At 54.2% G+C, this 12,485-nt stretch overlaps 2 protein-coding genes across 2 annotated transcripts in view; one reads left to right on the top strand and one right to left on the bottom strand.

The window, feature by feature from the left end:
• Window positions 1–12,243, bottom strand: part of LOC102741615 (keratin, type II cuticular Hb6-like) — a 15,533-nt gene extending 3,290 nt beyond the window's left edge. Inside the window, exons 1-2 of the mRNA XM_006745824.3 lie at window positions 12,235–12,243; window positions 11,491–11,595 (exon numbers count right to left, since the gene is read on the bottom strand). Of these exons, the coding sequence (XP_006745887.2) occupies window positions 11,491–11,595; window positions 12,235–12,243 (114 nt within the window). The remainder of the gene's footprint in view (window positions 1–11,490; window positions 11,596–12,234) is intronic.
• LOC102731744 (keratin, type II cuticular Hb1-like) lies at window positions 87–2,600 on the top strand. Its single transcript, XM_081821731.1, has 6 exons — window positions 87–166; window positions 397–561; window positions 825–950; window positions 1,203–1,423; window positions 1,693–1,724; window positions 2,010–2,600. Exons 2-6 carry the CDS (start codon window positions 448–450, stop codon window positions 2,279–2,281), a joined length of 765 nt encoding a protein of 254 aa, XP_081677857.1. The 5' UTR covers window positions 87–166; window positions 397–447; the 3' UTR covers window positions 2,282–2,600.
• Window positions 12,244–12,485: the final 242 nt, after the last annotated feature.

Below are 12,485 nucleotides of genomic sequence, written 5' to 3'. Positions count from 1 at the left end.
GGCCCTCCCAGGTGGGGAGAGCTCTGTGTGGCCTTCCCAATGAGACACCGTGCCCCCTTCTCCCCTTCAGGATGTGGACTGTGCCTACCTCCGCAAGTCAGACCTGGAGGCCAACGCGGAGGCCCTGACTGAGGAGATCGACTTCCTGCGGCGCCTGTATGAGGAGGTGAGGGGCCGTGGTCCAGGCAGAAAACTGGCAACCAGCCTGGAAGAGGGGGCTTTGGCCTAGGACTGGAGTTGGCCAGGGATTTGGGTTGGGGCTGCAGTCCATGAGGCTGTCATGTGAGCAGGGGCTGGAGACCAGGGAAGGGCTGAGAAGATTGGGTCCACACTGTGGTGGATGAGGCTGGGGTGTAAACAAGATCCTCCCATCCTCCCACCCCCCACCGTCTGCAGGAGATCCGTGTTCTCAATGCCCACATCTCAGACACCTCGGTCATCGTCAAGATGAACAACAGCCGGGACCTGAACATGGACAGCATTGTGGCTGAGATCAAGGCTCAGTACGACGATATCGCCAGCCGCAGCCGGGCTGAGGCCGAGTCCTGGTACCGCAGCAAGGTGAGGGGCAGAGGACACCTGCCTCCTAGACATAGCAGTGACAGGGAAGGCAGGCATTTAATAACAGGGCGTCTTTTGCTTGGAAATTTTGACCCCTAAGATGGTAACAGAAGGGCAGACAGCTCTCAGGTTATAGTGGCTGGGCAGGGCTGCCACGTATGGTTGCACAGGCTGAGCACTGTACAACCTACCAATCATCTGTGGTGTCTGAATGGGTGGGACACTGCCTCTTGAGCCTCAGGGGCATGTCTGCTTCCTCCCAGTGTGAGGAGATGAAGGCCACGGTGATCCGGCATGGGGAGACCCTGCGCCGCACCAAGGAGGAGATCAATGAGCTCAACCGCATGATCCAGAGGCTGACCGCTGAGGTTGAGAATGCCAAGTGCCAGGTAAGTGTTGCCTGGGGCCTCCCCAGGATCACACAGGCAGTGTGTGTCCTCAGTGGATCTCACCATTCATGCTCCAGCCCATTTGCATGACTAAAGTCCTTGGTTGTGGACCCTCGAGGGCACATGGCTCATGATGGGAGAGGGCTGTTCTTGGGGTGTTCCCAGCTGGGGAGGGAAGAGACTGGACACATCCAGGAAATGGACGGAGAGACCCAGGACCATAACACACCTTGTTCTCCTCTGGGCCCCCAGAACTCTAAGCTGGAGGCCGCAGTGACCCAGTCGGAGCAGCAGGGTGAGGCGGCTCTGAGCGATGCCCGCTGCAAGCTGGCTGAGCTGGAGGCCGCCCTGCAGAAGGCCAAGCAGGACATGGCTTGCCTGGTCAAGGAGTACCAGGAGGTGATGAACTCCAAGCTGGGCCTAGACATCGAGATCGCCACCTACAGGCGGCTGCTGGAGGGCGAAGAACAGAGGTGGGGCCCAACCCAGCCTGGCTCTGAGCTGCTCATTCCTGCCCCTTGAATAAACAGCACCCTTTCTCCTGGGTCAGGAAGGAGGCCCAGGGATCTAAGACAGCCTCTCATTCATCACTTTGGGGGAGGGGGTAGCTTGGGAGGGCTCTTCTCTCAGACCCTTTGCTTTTACCCTGACCACTTGTGGACCCCACCCCCAGGAATTTGGGGAGCTCTATCTGCAACTCTGGCCGAATCACTCATGTTGCCTTTTTCTTTTTCCCCCTCAGACTATGTGAAGGCGTTGGCGCAGTGAATGTCTGTGAGTAACACAGCCCCCGTGTGCATTTATTCCCTTCTAGAAGGAATGGCAGAGTTTGGAGGGGGGGCTTCCCCTGAAAGCTAAATGGGGCTGGCATCAGAGCCGGAGGGATTTGGGGTCAGAGAGCAGGAAAGACAGCAGCTTTGGAACTAGATGGACCTAGTGTTTTAAGTAAAGATTCTCCGGACTTTGAATACACAGAGCTCAGGGCCTGGGGAGGGGCGTCCTCGGGGAAGCTGATGATCCACCCCCCCAGAATTTTGACTGAGCCTTTGGGGTTCGCAGGTGTCAGCAGCTCCCGGGGCGGGGTCGTCTGTGGGGACCTCTGCGTGTCCGGCTCCCGGCCGGTGACCGGCAGCGTGTGCGGCGCCCCCTGCAGCGGGAACCTGGCCGTGAGCACGGGCATGTGCGCCCCCTGCGCCCCGAGCACGCCCTGCGCCCCCTGCGCCCCCTGCAACTCCGTCACGTCTTGCGGCCTGGGCACCGGCGGTGTGGGCTCCTGCGGCATCAGCTCCTGCGGCGTGGGCTCCTGCACCAGCAGCTGCCGCAGATGCTAGACACCCGAGCTCAAGCCGCGGGCCTCGTGTCTCTCCCACCCAGCCTCCAGGTGGAGCAAGCTCTCGACTACTTCTCTGGCACTTTGAAAGGTCTGTCCCACTCCCAGCCTCTCACATCTGTGTGTGATCCCTTCCTCCTCAGTTCTGCTGCCCGCGCTGGGAAAGGCTACCCCTAAAAAGAAGTCCCCTTGATGCCCATAGGAAGGGGGCTCAGGGGCCGGAGGGCCAGGATAAGGGCCCAACCTGCGCTGCCCTGGGTGATGGCCGTACCCCATCCCCCCAATATTCCCCTTCCATCTCTGCCGTGTTCATCTCTGTCTTGATCTGTGTTTCCAATAAATCAATGTAGCCAACTCTGAGCCTTGTCTGCACCTCTGTAATCCACAAGGGTCCTGATATGGGAAGGTCCCCAGAGTTACATGGAGCAGAAAAAGGTCTAGTCTGGGGTCTCCAGCACAGTCCTCTGTCCCTGGGCTCACAGCAGTTTCAGATTGAGCCAAGCGTTGTGCTAGGCGTCTACACGATGTAATTTTATGCACACAACTGTCATGATCTTATCCACTGTGATACATCTTGCAGATGAAGCAGCCAGAGATGCTCAGTAACTGGGCCAGTGCCCCACAAGTTTCAGTATCTGGCTGGTGTTTGAAGCCTGTATGCACCACCACTTGTGGTCATTTCACTAGCCCACAATTGCCTCCCCGAAATCATCCTGTGCATATCTGTAAACTGATGGATAACGAAAATTAGATTCACCAGCCACTCAAAGCTTAAGGAAACACCACTCATTGCTTTGCTGTGGAAGACTCATGCCTGAGAAATTTATGAGAATTCCTTAAAGGGTAAATACATGAACACTATTTAAACTTTCAAAAAACCTTTGATGTGGCTACTTTTTTTTCTTTTAATGAGGTCCTTTTTTTTTTAAGATTTTATTTATTTATTTGACAGAAAGACAGCGAGAGAGGGAACACAAGCAGGGACAGTGGGAGAGGGAGAAGCAAGCTTTCCGTGGAGCAGGGAGCCTGATGCGGGGCTCAATCCCAGGACCCTGGGATCATGACCTGAGCTGAAGGCAGATGCTTAACCGACTGAGCCACCCAGGTGCCCCAAAATGGAGTCCTTTTGGGGTTTGGAGACCTGCCATAGCTGATAAATTACCTCCAAAATAGGAAACAGCATGTAGCAAGATGATGATGTGGCACAGAGGTGAGCACAGACTCTGGAGCCAGATTACCTGGGTCTGAAACTGGGCTCTGTTCTTTCCTGGCTGAGTGACCTTGGGCAATTTACTTGTCCTCTCTGTGCCTCCATTTCCACATCTCTAAAGTGAGAATGATAAGAGAGCACCTACCTCCTAGGGCAGATAGGAGGACTAGGAATTTCATACACGTAACATGCTTAGACAATTCCACAAAATAACCACGATATGCACTTGCGATTAGCAGTGTACTTTTGCAGAATATAAAGTGGAAATCCCTCTAAGGGGCAAGGCCATGGCCAGCCTCCCATGAGCATCTGTAAACTGATCACATTTACACATTTATATCATATTATACTTATATCTGTGATCAGAGATAGCAAACAGAGAAATCTCCACATCTTCTGGAGCCATTGAGCTCCTTCATGCAGAGAACTGTTGCCCCCTTGACACTGACGAGGCTCTTACAAGGAGCAAAGAAAGTGGGGAGATGGCCCCTCAGCTTCATGATGGGCAAAGACAAGTCCCTGAATATACATTTGTACTGCAGGGTCAATTTCTAAACTTCCAGGCCCAGACCCAGAAAATGGTACAGAAATCTAAGTTCCCATCCCTCAGGCCAGTAGAAATAAACAAGAATGTTGAGAGACCAGAAGCAAGTGGTCTGAAAAGAACTCACTGTTTTAAGGGAGAAGATCAATCCAAGGCCTCCCATCCACCAATATGGCCCCTCTCCCCTCCTGATGGAATTCTGAGCAAGGCAGAATTCTAGAAGAGTTCCGGAGTGTGCAACTGTTCCAACGAGCCCTCTGTGCTGTGACACCACACAGCTCAGAAGCAGGCCATCAGGAGTCTAGACCTGAGGCCCAAACCCCAGCTCTGTCACTCTATCCCTCGGTTCAGAAGCCACCCGCAACTCCAGTCCCAACGAAATTCTCAATTCTGCCAGCTGACCCCTCCCTTCCTCTCCCACGGGTCTCATCAGCCCAGCTGGGCCCTAATGACCTGCCAAACTTACTCTCAGCCTCCCTCCAGCTCTAACTTTCAGCTTTGTCCTACTCCAAGAGCACAGTCCTCACCTCCCTCTAGTTCCCACTCCTGGACAGGCTCAGGAAGAGAAGCAAGAGTGAATGAATCAAGCACATGATACTCATGATGCCGAATGGTGAAAAAAAATGGAACACCTCACTGTGTGACCTTTAACAAGTCACCTCCCACCTCTGCGCCTCCGTGCATTCACTAGTGAAATAAAATGTTTAGATAAGATGGTTGCTAAGGTCCTTTGCCAATTTAAAGCTCTGTTAGTCTTCAGAAGAGGTAGGCCAGGACTAGGAGCTAGAGGAAAGTGGGGCGTCCGTGCGGTTGTGCTGGGCGCTTGCCGTCTGTACCTTGATTCCGCATAGCTCACTGTCTGTGGGCAGCTGTGAGTAGAACAGTATGATTGACAACTCTGGGCATCTGTGGGGCAGCGTGTGTGTGTGTGTGTGTGTGTGACTGTGAGCCTTTCTAGATGTGTCTTTGTGTGTGTGAATGTGCGTATGCCTGTATGTATGGGCCGAAGAGGTGAGTTTTATGGGTGCATGTGGATAGGACTGCAGTGGGAGCGCACAGGTGGACTCGTGCTGGTGGGGGAGGAGGGGGTGATCCCAGATGGAGAACTGGACTAAGGCGGAGTGGTAAGGGAGGTGCCGCCAATTCTCACACTGGGGAGGTGCCCCGGAGGTGCCAGATCGAGCCAGTGGGTTCCCCTAGCTCCCCTCCTGCCCTGTAGACACCCTAGTTCCACCTGGGGCAGCAAGAGACCAGCCGGCTTTAGACTTATACTGCCTTCTGTAAAGGTGCCCAAAGCCCAGTACATGAGATACTAATTACGTTTAAGTAATTCCTAGTATGTTTTAAGCACTTTACATATAGCAATATATTTTTCCACACAACCCTGTGACAGGTACATTTGTATTTTACAGGTAAATCATGGTGCAGAGAGGTCAAGTAGGGAGGAAAACTAAAAGGGATAAATGAATCTTCACCAGTTAGATTTGGGGAGGGCAGGACTGAGGTTCAGAAACAGGCAGCGTGTGGCCGGGATAACAGCAAGACTGGGAACAGAATCCAGACCCTTCTTTCCTTCCTCCAGGCTGGCCTGGCTGATACACTGCAGCTGGAATTACATCAGGTAGGATTGCAGTTCGATTCATCAAGAGACTCCTGAGGGGTTTCCGTGAGGTGAGACACATTAATGGTGGAAGAACGACCCAGTGCATCCAAAGACAGAGTGGACCAAACATAGAGCCTTGTTCGACCTGTTCATAACTACCATGTGGCAGGCCCTGGTGATGGGTGACCGGGACAGTCACTGGCCTTGAGGGGTTCATATGGAGATGCCCACACAGCTAAGTTACATCTGTCATGCTTCTGGGCTATTAAGCGTAAGGCAGGCATGAGGAGCCAACAGAAGACTGACCCCTAGTGGTCCCCCCTTCTCCTGAGATGCGATGACTCAACGGTTGACAATCCGCCTCCCTTCAGAAGTCACCTCCACTAACAAAGCTTCTAAATAGGCTGGTAAACGACTCTATAAATGCACCAGACAGTTCTTTCCCGCCCCAGCATGGAATGTGGCCCGTGGCCAAGGGAGCCACTCAGAGAATCGGTCCCCAAACCGCAAACATGCAATGCAAGACACGCAAGCCTGACCTGGCAGCCCTTGGGATCCGAAGGGACATCAGGCTTGGGATTTGAGGCGGGAAAACGTGAGCAGCCAGTCGTCGGTGATGTAGGCTGCAGAATGCTTACTATAAATCCTGCCAAGAGCTGCTGGTGATATTTCCTTCAGCACTTCCCTTGACCTGATCAGCACAGCAGCTGGGAAAACCTGACCTTGAAAAGCATGGACTATCATTACCTCTTGGCGAAATGCAGGGAACATGGAGCCCAACTGAGAAATCTCGCAGAGGGGTGGATCTGCTTTCAGGCAGTGACTTCGCACCGCGAGTGTGGTAAGAATGTTGACCGTTGGTGTCGGTCCGTGTTGACCAAATGGGACTCGAGTGGGTCCACGTCCCCTACCCCTCAGGTTGGGAGGCAGCCTTCCAGCCAAGTTTCGGTCTCATTCCTCTTGCATGAGACTGCTCTGTTTACCCAGGAAGGGGGCCCTTTGGAGACCTGTTTTCTGGGCGAGGACCCAGGAGAACAGAGCAGACACCCTGGCCCTACTGTACCTTAAAAGGTAAAGCCAGGGCCTCTGGCCAGTGACGCACCTTAACCCCACCCAGGGACAGAGAAAGCAGAAACCATTGTTCCCAGATGTGCTGATGATGTAACCCTTTGTGCAACAGAAAAGAATGTGAGCTCACCGAATGGAAGCTTCTCGTGGGCCTATGGGGAAAAGAAAGAGCCCAGAAACGCAGCCCTTCTCTGGCCACCCCAGCCCCCAAACTGGCCTATCTTCTGCCCGCCCCCACCCCCCCCCCCAGAGTCCAGTTGCCTTGTGAAAACTCAGAGCAAACTACACCTTAGACCTAGAAGTAAGAGGCAGAGCTGGAACCCTCCATCTGATTCCAAAGACACGCCCTCCTTCACCAAGGTAATGTTGTTCCCAGCCCGCCACCAGGTCACTGGTTAGACTAGACCCCGGGCCTGGGCCACCCAATATTCATATCCCCCAGCCCCAATCTGCGAGGGCCATCTTCCCCAGGGCCCGTGCCCAAGGGCCCTTGCCAGGGCAGTAGAGAACGGTTCGCCCTCATCCCCATCTCACGCCATTCTCTCTTGGGCTGCTTTCCCAGTTTCTGGCCTGCCTCCCTTCCAGAACCAGGGTGCCTTGCTCACTCGGCACTACACCTGACCCTCAGAGGCCATTCTGTAAGTGTCCATAGAGCCAGTGTGTGGATGAATGAAGGCAGTGCTCCACAGAGGGGCGCTGAGGCTGGGAATAGAATTAACCCCTTCTTTCACTTTCCCCAGGGGCCCACAGTTGCCCACCCCTACCACCACCAACCCTTAGGGTCTTGGTTCTGGGATATCACTGCCAACTGAAGTCTCGTGGACCCACACGCCACAAGGGGAGGGTTGCTTCCTGGTAGTGTCCTCTCCTTTTCTCCCCTCCCTGCAAACCCCCTCCAGCTTCCTCTGTGCTCTGGACACAGCTTGAGGAATCCAGACACAAACAGCCCCAGGGGGCTCAGTCCACTGAAGAACTTTTTTATTGCAAAGGAGGAGTCTCAGGGAAAGAGGAGTGGGGGGCAGGTCAGAGGAGCAGGGTACTGTGTCCAGGTAAGCCACCAGGCCTCCCCCAGTGGCACAGCGTCCCGGCTACCTTCACCCAGGGGACAGGGCAGTCACCACCCAGTAAGCGAGATTCCAAACTTTACGCTCCGGGGTGGGGTGGGGTGGGGCGGGGGGAGCAAGAAGGAAAGATGAAGTGAGGGCCAGCTCCGTGGGAGGGGGCGTCTGAGGTACAGGGTCAAGTCCTTGGGGCAGGAACTAGGGGTCTCTGACTTCTCCGGAGCTGGGCGGGAACCTTCAACATCCGCGGGCGCCGCCGCAGCCGAAGCCGCCGAGGCAGCCGGGGGAGCCGCAGAGCGCGCAGCCGCCGCCAGGGGCGCTCGTCTCCAGGGCGCCGGAGCCCGCGCCGGGAGGCGGCAGGCGGGCGGGGCCCGAGGCTGAGCCGAGCCCGCAGGGTGGAGCGCTGCCCAGGGCTGAGAGGACAGTGGCTGTCTGAGAGAGCCGCTCCGCCCCGGAAGGCAGACAGACTCCTCTCCCAGAGGGCAGATGCAAAGACCCTCCTCCCCGCCCCAGACAGATGCAAACTCCCCAAAGTAATGATACACAGACCCCTTCCCCCAAGAAACAGACTCAAGAATGCCCCCTCCCTGGAGTCGGACACACAGATTCTCCCCACGCGAGAATCAAACAGTCTCTTCCACAAGGACAGACCCCACAGAACCTCCTCCCACACCCCAGGACAAACCAACAGAACCTCCCCAAAAAGGACAGACCACAAGACATCCTCCCCGACACACCCAAAGAATTACCCCCACGAGAAGAAACAGTCCCCCCAAAAAAGGGAGACACAGTGGAAGCAGAGCCCTTCTCCCTTCCCAAAAGACTACACCCAAAGGAGAGGGGATAAGATTTGACTCCTCTAACCCAACCTAGGTCTATTATTTACTTACAGAAGCTCCCTGCCCCAAATCCCAGACCAAGCCTGCAGGGGAGAAGGAGGAAGCAGGTGAGTGAATATACCTCCTGGGTATAATAATCCCCATTCTCCAAAACAAAACTCTCCTGGCTTTCCCCCACAGGCAGAGATCTGTCTGTCATGCATGCTCCTGGTTCTCTCAGATCCCCACAGCCCTTTTGCATCAGACTCCTCTGGACCTTAAACTCAATCCTTCCTCCTTAAACTCAAATAGCTCAGTTTTATTGATGACTTCCTGGAGGAGTTTCTCAAGAAGGCTAAAGAGCTATGCTTTCTTTGGCCTAAGCTTAGCCTTTTAAAGGGGGCATTTTAAAGGACACCACAGAGGAAATAGCTCAACTATCTGAAGAGTACTGGTCAAGCCTCACCCAGGCACTTTCTACCTGTGTGTCCTTGAAGGGGTCCTTTACCCTGAGACTCAGTTTCCCCATCTGTAAAATGGGATTGACAGCACCTCCCTCCCGGGGGTGTTGTGGGATTGAAAGGAAAGAATAAATGCAGCCTGCCTGTTGCATGGTGGGCTCCCTTTCCCTCCCCTCGGCCTGGGGTACCCAGCTGGAGCTAACAGCCCTTGGATCTCTACTGTCTAAGGTTAAAAGCCAGGCCCTACCTATTCCCATAAACCCTGCCTTCCCCAGGCCTGGGGGAGAAGGGCAGAACCAAGGAGAAGGCCCTCTACATGGGGGACCTTATTCCCCCCTGGCTGGGCCTTGGTCCCTGCAGCTGTCTCGATGGACAGAGTGACCCCAGCTCTCTGCCCCTGCAGGTGAATGACTTCACAAGTTGTCCCATCGCACGTGCCAAAGGTGCTCATCGGCTGGAACGTTTTGTCTAAAGGGCCTCAAGCTGGTGGGGAGAAACTGGCTCCAGGAGAACAAGTCCCTGGATACCCAGGTCATCTCTCCCCGCCCCTCTCCAGCTGGTGAGGACCCAGGTAGTGACCTCCCTGCACCCCCTGCACCCCTCACCATGTGCACATCCAAGGCACCACCCAGCCCTCACCTGCTCTCCTCGCCCTCCAGCAGCTTGCGGTAGGTGGCGATCTCAAAGTCCAGGCCCAGCTTGACGATCATGAGATCCTGGTACTCGCGCAGCTGGCGCACCATGTCGTGCTTGGCTCGCTGCAGGGCGGCCTCCAGCCAGGCCAGCTTGCCCTGGGCACTGTCCGAGGCACCCCCCTCCTGCTGAGCTCGTGGCTCCGTGGCTCTGTCTAGTTCACAGGGCTGGGGGCAAAGGGAAGACCACGGACAGGACATCCTTGGCTCCCACCCTCCCCCGCTTCAAGGATCCAGACCTTTCTCAGAGGGCCAGTGAGGGAGTAGAGATCATTGTAAGGAAAGAGCCTGCCTGTTCCGAAAAATATGGTGTGTGTCTGCTCAGCTCCCAAGATGGAGACTTGGGGCCAGCCCAGGCTGGCTGAGAGAGAGCCTGTCACATCTAGTATGTGACTCTTCTAATAGGAGCTACGATCCAGGGAGCATCAAATGCTCCTGAGCACATCATGCTGGGATTATTGTTCCATCAGGAAAATTAACTGGAAGAATATCCTTTCCTCACAGGAAACCAGCATCTGTAGTCTCTGTGGAAATACGGCGATGATGAGGATGATGATGGTGATGATGATGATAAACGCTTGCCTTGTGAGGTGTGCTTGCTGCTTAGGAAACTGGGGTGAGAGGGGTGGGTATCAACACAGCTGAGGCAGGCAGGAGACTGAACCGTGACAGGGACACCAAATCACTGTGCCACCCCCTGGAACCTGAACAGCTTGCTCCTCCTCATAGCCATCAGTTCCTAAAGAAGGGCGAAGCCCTCCAAGCCTGAGACACTTGTACCTGCAGAAAGCAGGAAAAAAACAGGGAGCAGATGCCCTTTCCTCTGCAGGTAGAACATGAGCCTGGGGGCTCACCAGGGCGGCTGGGAGGAAAGAGAGGAGGTTGAGAGGCAGAGAAGTAGGGAGAAAGAAAGCATTCATGTAGGAACCTCTCCTTTCTAAGGCCTAGAGCCTGAGCTGCAAATCTGAATGCCTACAGAGGCCTGGCTGGAGGCATCAAAAGGTAAAGGCCAAATGTCAGCTATATATCAATAGTATGAAGTTCCAGAAAGAAGTATGCACATTCTCATTCTCCTGCAATCACCGGGACCCCTTGCACGTTGTCAGTCTCTCACTTCTCTAACTTAGAGACATGGGTCAGGTGCATTTTGTCTTCCACAAGGATAACAACAGGGCCGGCCAAGATGATGATCAATGGCAAAGAGCCCTCCACTTCTGTATCAAAGGATGCAACTTGGGGCGGTGGGGTCTGGGGCCCACAAAAGGAGCGCGGCCCTGTGTGAAGGCGACAGAGAAGACAGAGGCCTCTCTTCTCTAGCCAAATGTTGCCAAATCTGCACATTTTTAAAGAGAACCCAGAAAACTGGATTTCTAGGTAAAATCTTGCAATTTCTAAAGGTGAGCTCAAGTTTAATGCTACGTAGGACAAACATAACACACAGATAGCAAAAATGCACATACACATAAAAAGTGATTTGCAAACAAGCATACATAGTTATACATATTTACCTACATGTTAATTACTTGCCCACACGAAAGACAGGGAGTCCTAGGCAAATGCAGCATGATGTACACATACAGCCACGCTTCCGTTTGCTCAGACACTCACAAGGAGAAACTCTATCCATCTATTCCAGAGGAGGAGGGGTGACCAATCTAGTTGTCACATGATAATGGACACCCTCCCACCATTCCTCCCTCACTGGTGCGCCCCCCACGCAGCCACCCCTCACCTGACTCTTAGCGCTGTCCACCTCCGCAGTCAGCCGCTGGATGGCCTGGTTAAGCCTGTTCAGCTCCTCCTTACTGTGCCTCAGGCTCTGCCTGGGTTTCTGCACGGTCTCCTGTACCTCCTCACACTGTGGGGTGGAGGCAGCCCAGAACGGGGGAGGGTCAGGGAGATGAGGAGAGCCAACAAGGCCCTACATTGGGCTCCCTACTTGGCGGGAAGCCTGCTTCTCCCTCTCCCACTCCCCTGCTTGTGTTCCCTCTCTCGCTGTGTCTCTCTCTGTCAAACAAATAAATAAAATCTTTAAAAAAAATACTTTTAAAAATCTAAGAATGGGGGGCACCTGGGTGGCTCAGTCGTGAAGCGTCTGCCTTCGGCTCAGGTCATGATCCCGGGGTCCTGGGATCGAGCCCTGCATCGGGCTCCCTGCTCCGCGGGAAGCCTGCTTCTCCCTCTCCCACTCCCCCTGCTTGTGTTCCCTCTCTCGCTGTGTCTCTCTCTGTCAAATAAATAAATACAATCTTAAAAAAAAAAAAAAAACTAAGAATAAGAAGAAACTTCCTTAATTTGATGAATGCTATTAATCAGTGACAGGGATCCTGATTCCAGTTCCTTCCCCAAAGCAAGGCCACTGTGGTGGGAGTGCTGTCTGCAAGGGACAAAACCAGGGGGCCTTTCCCCTTCCTGCACCTTGTCTCCACACGCCAGTCCGTAACCAGCCTGGGCTTGGGAGGACACACGGTGCCTTATACCGTTCAAGGTCTTTTACCTCCACCATCTCACCGGGGCTCATGACCACCTATGAATTAGGCCAGGTGGATGTCACTGTCTCCATTATCTTTCCTTGGGCGAGCTGAGGCTCACTACCTCTACCGTGTGAGGAAGTAGGGACCTGGCGGGCCACGAGTGACCCTGCCAGCCAGTAGCTGAGCTGGACTGCATCTGAAGCCCGTGCTCTTTGCTCTATACTCGGAGGAACATAAAGTCACACACACTCTTTAACCCAGAGAACAGACACTG

The sequence above is a fragment of the Leptonychotes weddellii genome, chromosome 5 (assembly GCF_054177405.1).
Source record: "Leptonychotes weddellii isolate Sample4059 chromosome 5, ASM5417740v2, whole genome shotgun sequence".
NCBI lineage: Eukaryota > Metazoa > Chordata > Mammalia > Carnivora > Phocidae > Leptonychotes > Leptonychotes weddellii.
This window is presented reverse-complemented; position numbering and strand designations above follow the sequence as displayed.